Source organism: Carya illinoinensis, chromosome 9, assembly GCF_018687715.1.
Source record: "Carya illinoinensis cultivar Pawnee chromosome 9, C.illinoinensisPawnee_v1, whole genome shotgun sequence".
NCBI classification, from domain to species: Eukaryota; Viridiplantae; Streptophyta; class Magnoliopsida; order Fagales; family Juglandaceae; genus Carya; species Carya illinoinensis.
Genome location: NC_056760.1, coordinates 17,062,987 through 17,075,639, shown reverse-complemented (window position 1 = coordinate 17,075,639; position 12,653 = coordinate 17,062,987). Strand labels below are relative to the sequence as shown.

At 38.2% G+C, this 12,653-nt stretch overlaps 1 protein-coding gene across 2 annotated transcripts; it reads right to left on the bottom strand.

The window, feature by feature from the left end:
- Positions 1 to 218: 218 nt before the first annotated feature.
- On the bottom strand, positions 219 to 6,298 carry LOC122275703 (zinc finger CCCH domain-containing protein 6-like). Of its 2 annotated transcripts, XM_043084891.1 has the most exons (5): positions 5,910 to 6,298; positions 3,037 to 3,072; positions 1,667 to 1,876; positions 1,398 to 1,522; positions 219 to 1,314 (listed from the first exon to the last, which is right to left on the bottom strand). In XM_043084891.1, the coding sequence occupies exons 1-5, from the start codon at positions 5,967 to 5,969 to the stop codon at positions 369 to 371; spliced, it is 1,377 nt and encodes a 458-aa protein (XP_042940825.1). In that variant the 5' UTR covers positions 5,970 to 6,298; the 3' UTR covers positions 219 to 368. The 2 variants fall into 2 exon arrangements, with proteins under 2 accessions (XP_042940825.1, XP_042940826.1); XM_043084892.1 differs by lacking the exon at positions 3,037 to 3,072 and having other exon boundaries at positions 5,910 to 6,297.
- Positions 6,299 to 12,653: the final 6,355 nt, after the last annotated feature.

The following is a 12,653-nucleotide window of genomic DNA, read 5'->3' as shown; positions in this document are numbered from 1 at the left end:
GCAGATTAATTGGCTTAGTTAAGCAAGTTTGCATGCCAATAAAAACCTGGATAAAAAACGTTGAAGACTCCTCTCCCGAAGTTCCAATATGTTCCTCACCTTATTTGTTCCCCTGTGCCCCCGCCCCTAACGATGAAATCACATCGTTTCTCTCGCATTGACTAATTATCCGCGTTAATTGCCACATCAAAGCTCTCGCCAGAATTTAACTCTAAATGTTTCAAGCAACAAAGCGTAAAATTATAAAAATGTAAACAATTTGTCGATATATAAGTAAGACTAAGCCCAAAAGAGAACTAAAATATTGGGGGAGAGAGCTGCAATAAAGCCTTTCCATCTGGAGAAATGTACATTCATGAATAAAGACCTTAACTGCTGATCTCCCTATCCAGTTTCATTCTCTTCTCACTCTGCACTTCCGGCACTGACCGACTTCCCCGCTGCTGGAATGATGCATCATGCTGATATGAACAGTTGGCTCCATGACGACATCCTCTTGAGCTATTGAAGTATATGCATGGCTTCATGATTTTGGGCCTCATATCTCTTGATTTGTGGTTATTTACCAACTCCTGATTAGCTCCTGACTGGTGACCTTGAGAATGACCATAATGTGGAAGGGCCTCTTGCCTTTCTCCTCCATGTTGTTGAATCAAGCTCTTGTAATAGTTTATGTCCTTTGCAGGAGGAGCTCCAACAGAGGGTGGAGAGGAAACTGGTAGGACTGTGGGTGGAGGAAGTCGTGGATTTGGATGTCGTACTCCGATGCCATTTGGTTGAGGGTAGAACGGTCCACCTAGTGGGGTAGCTGAAGGGGGTGTTGAGGTTATAGTCCAATCGACGGGAACTGGATATTGCTCCAATGAAGCCACCGGAGGGGAACTTGGCTTGGGTACGTCCTGTGTGTTGGTGCCCGCTCCATAGTCTGTAACCAACTTCTCAATCATTTTTGGGTTGCTTAGAAGTTTAACGAGCAATTCATGGTCAATCATGTTTCCCTGCTCATTGGTCTTCACGATTGCATTAAAGGCAGCAGATGCAGATGCTACAACATCAAGTTCAGCACCAACGACCATTGCAGCAGGTGGCTTCTGAACTGAAAGGTTCCCAACTGTGGATAAACTGGTTTGGGACAGAGACGGAATTCCAGGAGCCAAAGTTAGTGGCTGTTTGCTTATAGAAACATGCAACGGTGCTATGCAATCAGGTGATGTCTCAACCGCCGCATCTTCATCTTCAATGGGAGTAAGGGGTATCATAAGGATTTGCTCATCGTCGTAAATTGAGCCTCCTGCATCCACTGAAACAGCAGGGCTGTATAGAGCAAGAAAAACTTGTTAGTTCAAGGAAGAGTAACCCAAGATTAAAAGCCTTTCGAGGAAGGAGAAGTTCCATACTTAGGAGGAATGGCAGAGGCACGTGGATAAACAGCTTCAAGTACCCTCATCTCCCTCTGACTTTGAACCTCACTCTCTTCACTTTCTTCCCCAGCGACCACTTGCCAAGACAAATCCAGCACAATCTGTAGAAATTAAAAACAACAAAGGAAACTTTAGAAAAACAAAGCAAGAGCAGAAATGAAGCTTGCATAATGAATATTCAGCGGATTCAGTCTAGAAGTACAAGGAAAATGTTCAAAATACAAACTCCTAAAAGTCTGACTTACGCTAGGAGGAGAACTCCATTTAATTAGATCAATTTGTGACAGCTTAATCTGCAACTGGTTAGAAGGATGAGCTCCTTCAAAGCCAGGGGGCAGATTATCATCAGACCCTGATCCAGTTGAATGCAATGTCAATGATGTCTTTGCTTGGAGGTGATCTTGAGCACCCAACCCAACTTGTGCAGGCGATTCCTCCAATAGGAACAGCCTAACCTGTTCAAAACAGAGAACCATCACAAATAAGAAAGTATCATAAGATGCTTGATCTTCCTTAAATTTCACACAATAAACTCAAACTTTGGCACGCAAGGAAACTGTAGTAAACAAATACTTCAATACAGAAAATTCAAAACCAGCATTTTCTCTAACCTTTTTCAATTTATATCTGACGAGAATTGCGAAGTCAAATCAATTTGTACAAGCAAAACAAAAAAATAAGGACCAAGCAAAGGTGGTAAAAAAAAATTCAAAGCAAGTCTACCGGACACAGTTATGCGTAATATAGTTCTATGTCCATTTGACCCTGTCTAACTAAAAAATAAATAAATAAAGATCACTCCCAGGACTATTGCATATCTCAATTCCATTACCTTTTTTTTAATAAGTACATATCTCAATTACGTTATATTTCACCAAAAATGTAAAAACAATTTAGAATGAGGGATTTTTTCACAAAAGCTAATATAATATTGCAATTGTTATGGAATTAGCAGCTATGAGCTACTTGTTTTGGACTAAATCTTCAATGTAGACCCATGAACATATGCCTTGAAGGGTTTTTTTTTTTAATATATAAGAAAGACAATTTTATTAAATCAAATGAAATAGGCGATGCCCACATACACAGGAAGTATACAAAAGAATAGGCCTTGAAGGGTTAAAAGAAAAACAGAAAACATAAGGTTCAGATGAACTCTGCGTGGCCATGTTTTGAAGGATGTAAAGGGTACAATTCGAGAATGCCGCTTGACTAGATTTTACGAATCAGCCTGACCCCAAGCCCTACAGGGAACTGCAGGCAATCTTTCTACTCTCAAACTCTGAACAATTGCTTGGTAAAATAATATATTGTATCCTTCATAGTTTCTGGAGGAGGTATTTCACAACATCTAAACTTTCCTCACTTAAGTTTCAGTCTTCTGGCACCAGGAAACCTAAGAACCAAATAGTATTGTGGACAATTCCTCATATTCAGTCAAGATTAAAGATGCTTTGTCTGATAAAAGAGATTAAAAGATGCTTTGTGTGCCAGGCACTCTGGAAAGTGACATTCATCTAAATGGCTAGCCAACCAGGACTTTATGTTGCCTTTCAGTCCGGTTCTTTTGCAGTCCCTAGGTCATGTCTATGGAGCTTATCATAGTGAATTGAACCTCCCATGTTGGAAGCAGCTGAATTCTCGACCAAGACTTCCTTGCAAAAAGAAAGAAAAAGAACCTTTTAGAAGGAAAAATAAAAAAGCACTGCTAAGTTCCATCACTCCATGCTAGTGCATCAGCACGGATGCTGCCCATAGAAGTAAGTCTCGCCATGAGACAATTAAACCATCCATGGATACAACCATCCAAGTGACACAGGGAAAGCATTAGCCACATTGTGCTGCAACCCCCACACCCAAAAGAAATAGTCAATTCAAAGCTTCTCATCTTGTAAAGCCCAATTTCACCTAGTATGTAATTTATTCTTTCTCCCAATGTGGAACTAGGGTGCTACAAATGCCACACTTTATTTTGTACTCCAGTATTGCTTGTATGGCCTTACAACCTTTTTTTTTTTTATAAGTGACCTTACAACCTATTTCTAATACCATGTAACAATCCAGAGAAAGCACTAGCCACATGTGCACTATAAAGCAAAAAGGATTAATAATTTTGAAGCTTACCTAAAATCACTTATAAACCACAGCTTCACCTAGTAAGTAATGAAAGTGAGACTTGGCACCCATGACTACCTTTGTAACTTACCGACTCTTATGTAGATTATTCATTTTCCCAATGCAGGATCCGATCGTTGCATCCCTCCTCTCACCCCACACACCCCCCCCCCCCCCAAAAAAAAAAAAAAAAAAAAAAAAAAGAAAAAAAGAGGAAGAAAGGAAACAAATAGTTATAGCAGCAGTAACCCCACTACTTTGATGCATGTCACTGAGAAAAGAAGTTGACAACAGGAGATGACTCTGTAAGATACCCGAAAGAAGATCACTCGTGTCAAAGGCCAAATGAAACCAACCCCCCAAACAAAAAGCAACCTTAACATGAGTGTAGACATTTATAAAGTAGGCCATAAGGATGGTAGCAGCAACAAACATACAAAAAATATAAAGTTAACTAACACCTGAAGGAAAGCATGCAGAAATACAGATCATTGGTTCACTTAAGGGAATAAAAATTATTGAAGGAGACCAGTTTCTAGTTAAACGGAACTTAGAACCTCTCAAGGTCTGCAAATCAAGCAGTGTGATACATTCTTCTAAACTTTTTTTCCTGCACTAACACTTTCCACCAATATTGCAATATTATGTGTCTTTTGTCTCTTATACTCAGCTTCTAATTCAAAGTCTGACTGATTAAGATATAATTTCAATATAGCACAGAACCCTTCACATGCATGATTTAAAAATAAATTCTTTTCAGTTAGCTATGTTAGAATGAGTTACGGAAGCGAGTGCACATGCAAGACTATTCTATTCTACAGACTCTTTATAATTATTGTTTTGAACACTTGTAACGATTCTTTGAAGTTTCTATTTCTTCTTTTCTCTATCTTTTATTATAAGGAGTACACTGCAATCAAATGAATATCAAAAGGAATTTACACTATAACCTCCCTTCCCTAGTTCACTAACTCCAAATTGCGCTTAATAATCGCCCTTAATCTTTTAATGCAAACAAACCACCTTTCCATGGCAGTTCTTTTTTTTTTGAAACCCTAACAATTGACCCTGGAAGGAACCATAAAGTTCATATGCTTCAAGTACTGCAACAAGGCCTTTCTTCCACAACACTGGGGGTCGTTTTCACAATATATCTTCTGCCTATCTTCTGCCATTAAGCTCTATCTAAAGTACTATTCACTGTGGAATAAGAGACTATCCCATCACCCTCTTATTCCACATTCTTTTCTACTTTTTTTTGCCGTAACCTGTCATAAACGTAACTCCTCTAGTTCTAACTTGATCCTGAAGCACTTCTGACTTGCATCTACCTTTTTTCTTTTTAATTAAGTGCCCACATCTACTTCTTATTCTATTTCACTTTAATTTCATCCTATATGGTTACTTCTTCATTAAGCATGCTCATTGCAGTTTCAATATGTATGAAAAATTTTCCAACACCTCCTATCGAAGGATGTATTCTTTAGTGTTAATATAGATATAAATTGACAATTATCTTCTTTCCATATAGGATATGGGCATAGCTTCACAGCATAACCCTGTATATTGTAAGGCATTTTTATCCAGGTTTCACATACAAAATTCTTTTACTGAACAAGTTGCTTGTTAGTTGTTATCAGAAAAATTCAAGGCATTTATTCCAGAAAACAAGTTCCTTATTTCATTGATTCAACGACCAGCTTTCTCCATCTCCTTCCAGATATAATGCATGTCAGATCTTTTCAGCTCTACCCCTTGTACCGATGTATTGCTTCCAACTCTCAAGTAGTTTACACAAAATAGAACATGAAATTTTGTTGAATAAGAAATTTTTTCCATCAGTCACATAAAAATGGAAAGTAATGTAATTTTTTTTCAGCATTTGGTGTTAAAATATATGTTCTCATATCATTTAACACAAGTTTCCTGTCAGCTGCTGCATGGTTTCCCAAAGTTTCCTTCTCTGTTTTTGTTTTTGTTTTTGTTTTTTTTTTTTTTTTCCTCCCCTTTATCAATTTTGACATTTGAGAGTGCTTTGCACTCAAATGCAATACAATTGATAATAGATTTATGTAACATCCCATTTAGATAAAAGGAACGTTAAAATTTTTTTCTTCAGATGCCAATTAAAAGTTACCAAGAACACTAGAAAAGATTTCCGTCAGAGAACACTGACAGTGAACCAAACATCGCAAAGAATGAAGAACAAGTTCCTTTAACAGAAACATTAAAGAAGTGAGATCAAAAGATTCCAATAAAATTCACACATTAGAGTCAAATAAAGGAATGTTGGATGAAATCGATTTGAAATTGAATCACACAAAGATTAGGTAATCGGGTTTTCAACTCGGTTATCTAAAATGCAATTTTTACCTGACAAAGATTTACATCTGAAGCCCAAGAAACCCTTTTCGATTTGTGCAATCCCCGCATAGTTTACAGAAGAATCAAAATTTTCCCCAACTTCTTTTCCCAGCTCCGATGTCCAATATATTTTTATGATAGGTTTCAATTCGGGTTCGGTCACAGAGCTTAGAGTTAAAAAGAACCCCCTGCTCTCGGATTCGAAACCCTGGCCTACTGTGTCAAAGACCTTACATAAGTTAGAACTTTCTGAGGATTCTAGTTGTACGAAATTCACATCATCGAATGGCAGAGGCACAGGCACGAGTCGAAATCTTCTACTGCCATATAATTCTCAAGCCTAACAAAGAAGCCCATAGAAACCCTAGCTTTTTTCTTCTTCTTTTTTTGTATATTTTCCCTATTTTACTTGTTTATATTTGTTTTTTGTTCTCTGTTCACGTGTCTGCTGTCACACGCGCATCTCTAGTGCGTGATTTTGAGATGTATTGTAGCTAGGATTAGTTGTGGATCACGCACTACAAACGAAAAGTGGGGTTGATTTGTAAGCTGCTTTTTTGAGTAAAACGACGATCACAGGACCGTCGCTGACGAAGGGTGTAAGAAAGGTCCGGTGGCGGTCAATGCTCAACTGCCACGAGGTCGTGAGTGGCAGCCTCTTTTCGCCACGTGTCTCATATGTTTTTTATTTTTTGGGTTCAATTGATGAATAAGTACTGACCGATTCCTCTTGTTGCCAGGTCAAAATTATTCCGTCATTCGTTTTTTATTTTTTTATTCATATTTTTTTTTTTATTTTAAAAAATATAAAAAAATCAATATATTAATAACCACTTCCTTACTTATTAAGTAAAATAAAATAAAATACAAAAATTTTCAAAATTAGGTGTTAAAATTAAGTGTCAAAATAGCGTTTCCCATAAATATTAGGTTTTTGTGGATTAATTGATGAATGAGCATTAAGTGCCATTTGGATATTAAGTTAAAATAAGATGAGTTGAGATAAAAGTTAAAAAATTAAATAAAATATTATAAGAATATTATTTTTTAATATTATTATTGTTTTGAGATTTAAAAATATTGAATTTTTTATTATATTTTGTATAAAAATTTTAAAAAATTATAATAATTAAATAAAATGATATGAAACATTTTTACTATTCAAACGGTCCTAAATGTATGCCATATACCTAATTGACTTGGAAAATGTCAAAAGAAGAAGAATCATCCTAATAACTTTTAAAGATATTACAACATACTTCATTATAATTCATGTTCATCTTGGATTATGTCGGGTAGAATCCAAATGTAAAATATTTAAGATTGGATTCCTTGCATTAGTTTAGGATAGGGCTTTACACCAAACCGAGAAATCGACCTCCACCGATGAAGAACCAGTCAACAAGCTAGTTAAATATATAGGAACCAACGTTGACCGGTTTGGTTTCGATTCTCCTGTACAAAAAACTGCTAAATTGGCCAACTTGTTTATATATATATATATATATATTCTTTTAGACATATAGAAATGATGTCGTTTCACTTAAATGAGTGAAACAACGTCGTTTTAGATCCTAGAGACAAATATATATATAAAGGAACAGCGTCCTTTGGCTTATAACAGGACAGTTTCAAAATGGGATTAAAAAACCGTCCCCACCCCCTTTCTTCTTCTTTCGTAGTCCTAAGTTTTCTCCTCTGCAACTCTCTTCCCAGAGTCATGGTAGACGATGATGCGGTTTCCCTCCTTCGTCACAGAGACGCCGACAGCAGACCAAAGATCGTGCCAATGCATGTTAAGGCCGAGACTATTAGTTTTCTGTCCCCAGTCGACCGGTTTCAGCCGGTTCTAAACACCATTCTCCTACGTCGGTGCGATGTCGGTTTGCCACTGAAACAGCGCCAAACTCATCGGTTTTCACCCCTAGTTTAGGATAAGGTAACTTTTAGAAAGATAAAGAAGAAAGAAAGAAAGAAAGAAATTAAGAGAGAGAGAGAGAGAGAGAGAGAGAGAGAGAGAGAGAGAAGGGACCTACCTACTAAAGAGACATTCTCAAGATATCCGACGAAGTAGATCTCATTGAACTTCATTTATTTTATCTCTTTTTCACTTTTCAAGAAAAAAATATTATTCATTATTTTTTCTAATTATCATACTCTAAATATTTATTGATGTGGCATCAAATGATTAGTAGACAAATAAAGTATAATAAATAATTTTTTAATTATTTAAAATATCACATCATTAAATAATGAGAAGATGATAAATAATATTATTTAGTTATCGCACCATTGTCCAAAACAATAACAATTATCTCAATCCCAACTTGATTAGGTTAATTAAAATATAAACATTTTAGAGTCCTTGTTAGTGGGCTTCACTATTGAAAATTAGTTTTGAATTTTACCACCTCAAACAATTAGGATACAAGTTATTTTTAATGGAAAATGATTCACTCAAAACTACTTTACAACTCTGCATAAAATGAAGTGTAATTTTGTGATATTGAAATTTATTTTTAATAGAGTTGTATGATTGTATTGTTTATTGAAAATAAGTCGTAAAATAGTTACAAAGAAATTGTAAGTATATCATTACCCATTTTTAAAAGATATCCAAACTTTCAATTTGTAACTCAATTTAAACATAAGTTACAATTATCACCATTTAAGATTCAATCGTTAAAAGTTATGTAATGCCATTTTTTTTTTTTTATTCAACATTATGTAAGTATATCAATACACGAAATGTTTCACTTGCTAAAACATGTCTCTTTCACCATCATTATGATCATCATCATTTCTTTTTCTTTTTAAGTTTAAACTTTCCCAACAATTGCCCCCATATAATGGCAGTTTCTTGAGTTTGGAATCTTTCTTCTTCTAACCAAGCAAGCATAATATTAATAGAGTAAAAGGTTCATATTACATAGTTAGAATGTGAAGCATTTTCTCTATTTATCAAGAGAATATATTTAGGAAGAGTAGCTAAGGGTACAACCAATAATAAGATTTGTCGTAGCCCATTGTGCAATTAAATGCATGCATTGATTTTGTGATCAATGAATTTTTTAAACTTTTCAATAATCAAAGGCCTCAAGCTGAACATCCTCAATGATTGGTGAAATTTTTCAATTTGTTATGTGCCAACATGCTCAATGGCTGTTGTGACCAGAAGAGCATCTCCTTCTATTAGCTTTACCTATACCTGAATTGGTTGATTCAAGTTTTGATGTTCAAGCTTCTAGAATTTTCCCTTTTGAATTGCGGCAAACAACCATTGCAATTCAATAATTCTCTTATTTACTTATCTATTTACCAACTAAATGCCTACCATAACAAAGACCACTCCCCTCATGCTTCCAATGGTCCAGAAGTCAAATGCAGGAACCTAATGCTTCCAGCACTGGAACAACGGATGGTAGTATCATTACCTTTTTGTTTCCTGACAAAAGCTGATCTCAGAGTGAGTTCTTTGATAATTTAAATACTTTAATTGACATGTTTTTGCCAAGCTCTCTCTTTGTGGCAAAGTCATCTAACAATATTCTCGCCATGCAAGAAACTGGCTCATGCACAAGCAGCAAGATAAAAGAGGGTGGTATATCAAAACTACTCTCTTCTAAATGATTTTGGTTTTGCTTAGTTCTTGAGTTGCAGTATCGCGGGTTTTGGTATTAATGGGCTGTGAAAAGAAAAAGATCTTTCTTCAACAATATTGGTGGTATCTCCAAAGAATGTACCGAACAGACCCAACCCTAAGGAGTTAAGGTGATTAACTCCGATGAAGAGGAGGGTAAATGTGCTATTGATTTTGTTTTTTGGTAACCTTTATGCTTGATGATTTTCAATACTATTCCTTTTTCTTTATTTGGTATAAATTAAACTCACACTGCTTGTGGATGAAAAAATACAATAATTCTCGAGTATTCAACAAAACATCAACGAGGATGATGTTCAAATTAGGAACAGTTGAGAGGGATGAGCTAGACTCACTATTTCTCTCTATTGTTTATGCAGCGAGATGAAAGAAAGAAGTAAGCTTTATTATATCCAGTACATTTTTACAAGTAAGTATAGGTGGTCGCAAGGGCACTTATGCGAGTAAGAATAGGTGGTCGTAAGGGCACTTATGCGTCGCTTGAGCAAAATATTTACAAAAAATAGAGAAGAAAGAATGAGGTTAAGAAGCAGGAGCATCAGGGTCTAAACCAGGGGCCTCTGAGTGAGGAGTAAGAGCATCAGGGTCTGGATCGGGGGCATCTGAACCTGGATAGGAGCATCAGGGTTCGGACCGGGGGCATCTGAGCAGGGAGCAGGAGCATCAGAGTTAAGATTGGGGGTATCTGAGTTAAGAGGGAATGCATCAAGCATCATCTCCTGACCCAAGGTACAGCCGTGCACAAGAGCTTCTGGATTTGGAGCAAGCTCTCTAAGGTTGAGGGCTTTCAAATCAACTTGCGGGTTCTCCAAGATGTAACCTCACATTCTCTTGAGTCTTTCGATATGCCCATATGAACAGGCTTGGTCGCAAACAAATATTGCCAACCTTAATTGGTTTTTTAACGAGGAACCATGTCTTGAACTTGAGACAGATCATTTTGTAGTTCTTGAATGAAAACACCTTGGTAGCCAACTACTTCTTAGCTCCTACAAGCTTCATGGCTACTTATTCTACCCTAGCCTTCTCTAGGTTGGTCACAGCTTGAGTAGCTGACAGAGAGTCTTCCAATCCCTTCAAAACCTCAAAAAGGGATTAACATTCTTTCTCTAGCCCCTGCACCTTAGTGTCTCACCAATCTTTCAACGTGGCATTCTCTTCATGCAATTGAGTCAGTGATGCTTCAACTAAATCTGCCTTCGTAGTTAGAAGGTCCATCAACTCTTGGGCTGAGCTCCGTGCCTCTACCTCAAACACGACATTGTGGCGAGATAATTTTGCTTGCTCCTTAGCCTTAGCCAGATCGGCCTTCAGTAGGACTCGTTGACGTCGAAGCAACTTGGCTTTCTTCTAGCTCTTCTGACGAGAGAGCTAGGCCTTTACCAACTCCACTTCCAATCATTCTTTCTCCTAACTTTCAATCTGAGCACAACATAGGGCTTGCAACGCCAAAGATTGGAGAGCCAGGTTCTCCCCCTCAACTACATATTGGCCCCAAGATGAAAGCAACTAGTTGGGTGGCACCCTATCATTAAGAAAGACAGTTAAAAAAAAGGATAAAAATGAAAGGATAAAAGATTTAAAAAAAAAAAAGCATAGGGGATCAAGTAAACCTCTCTGAAGAATTCTATGAGTATTTGGTCACTCACTCGAGATACTTCACTCGAGCCCCTCCAACTTCAGCACGAGATGAGGAAAGAATAGCGTCCATAGGGTTTTCCTCGAAAGATGGATGAGTCACGACCTCCTTGCTGTCACCCTCGCCCACGGCTCTTTCTTCAGGAGTAATGGGTTGCTAAATAAAAGTGGGGCAATCGCCGTCAATTCTTGAACAAGCTTCTTTGGGCACCTCATGGGAGCTTTACAACTTCTCCCCTCCAATAGGGCCTCGTGGACTCCCTCCCTCGAGCCCTCTCTCCTCGACTACTTCGCCCCCTAAGCTAGGCAACCCCATCATAGATAGAAAAGAGGGATGGAAATGCCTCCCAAACGGCAGGAGTTAAGCCCTTGGCCAACTTGGGTTCAACATCCATACCAACTATAAACCTTCCCACTGGATTGATGGTGAGGACCTCGACAACCTAGGAGATGGCATCAGTGATGGACACCCCTTCCTTGGAACCTAGGCTCAAACCGCAAAATGCACTGTAGATGGAGAAGACAAGATCATATCCACATCTATCTCAGGCAAGGGTTTCACTACTGTCAACAACATGGGGGCTGGCTCAAGAAAAGTCCCCTAGAAATGCCTTGTAGGTATCTTGGTCCCTTGAGACAATCTTCGAGGGCTCATTGCGGCAGTCAGTGGGGTAGGAGCAACAAGTGCGAGAGGAACCACACAACGACTGAGGGAATAGAGGCAGTGGATGGAATCCCATAAGGAATGAAAGTAGCGGTAGTATAAGAAGGAACAACCATTTCTGGAGGCGTAGCAAGGTCCCCATCCCCCCTGCTTCTCAAGAGGCTTCAATGGGCGATGAGGTGGGGATCAGTTTGGGCTTAGCCATAGACGGAGGCAGCCAACAGACTTTAATCGCCACTAAAGATTGCCCCTTAGGAATCTTGGAAGTAGATAGAGGGTTGTTGTCCACCCTGGTGACCTCAACGCAAGGCTTCTTCCCCTTTCTAATTGAAGGACTTGGAGAACTGTCACATTGTAGGTTAGTCACTTACCGCATGGGGGTCATGTAGTCATTAAAAATGGTATGGCCTAGGGGAGGTAAGAACTGCTCTATGTTACCTACCCCAAAGAGAGCCTTCAAGAAAACATCGGAGAGATGATTCTATACCCATTCCTTGACGATGGTGATGCAGCACAACTCCTCCGTAGATGCCATTAGACAAACTATCTTATAGTCTAGGATAACCCCCCCATATGGTCGAGACGGGGGATTGACGGTCACGGGAACTCCCACTCAAGGCTAGACACAAGGAAGAATTTGGAGGTCCAATCATTCACCATGTGGTAGCACTGCTCCAAAGAGACTAGGGTGTGTGTGACACCCCCAAATTCCATTTGAGATCGGACGGACATTTGAAGCGTCGAGACATGTAACACAAGGTTACATGCCTCCGTTTATGACATATAAGAT

Coding starts and splice junctions, on each gene's coding strand:
- LOC122275703 (XM_043084891.1), bottom strand. CDS start 5,969: ATGCGGGGATTGCACAAATCGAAAAGGGTTTCTTGGGCTTCAGATGTA. Junction 1,877..3,036: donor AGCTGCTTCCAACATGGGAG/GTTCAATTCACT, acceptor TGTTTTGAACAG/GTTAGGCTGTTCCTATTGGA. Junction 1,315..1,397: donor GCCTCTGCCATTCCTCCTAA/GTATGGAACTTC, acceptor TGCTCTATACAG/CCCTGCTGTTTCAGTGGATG.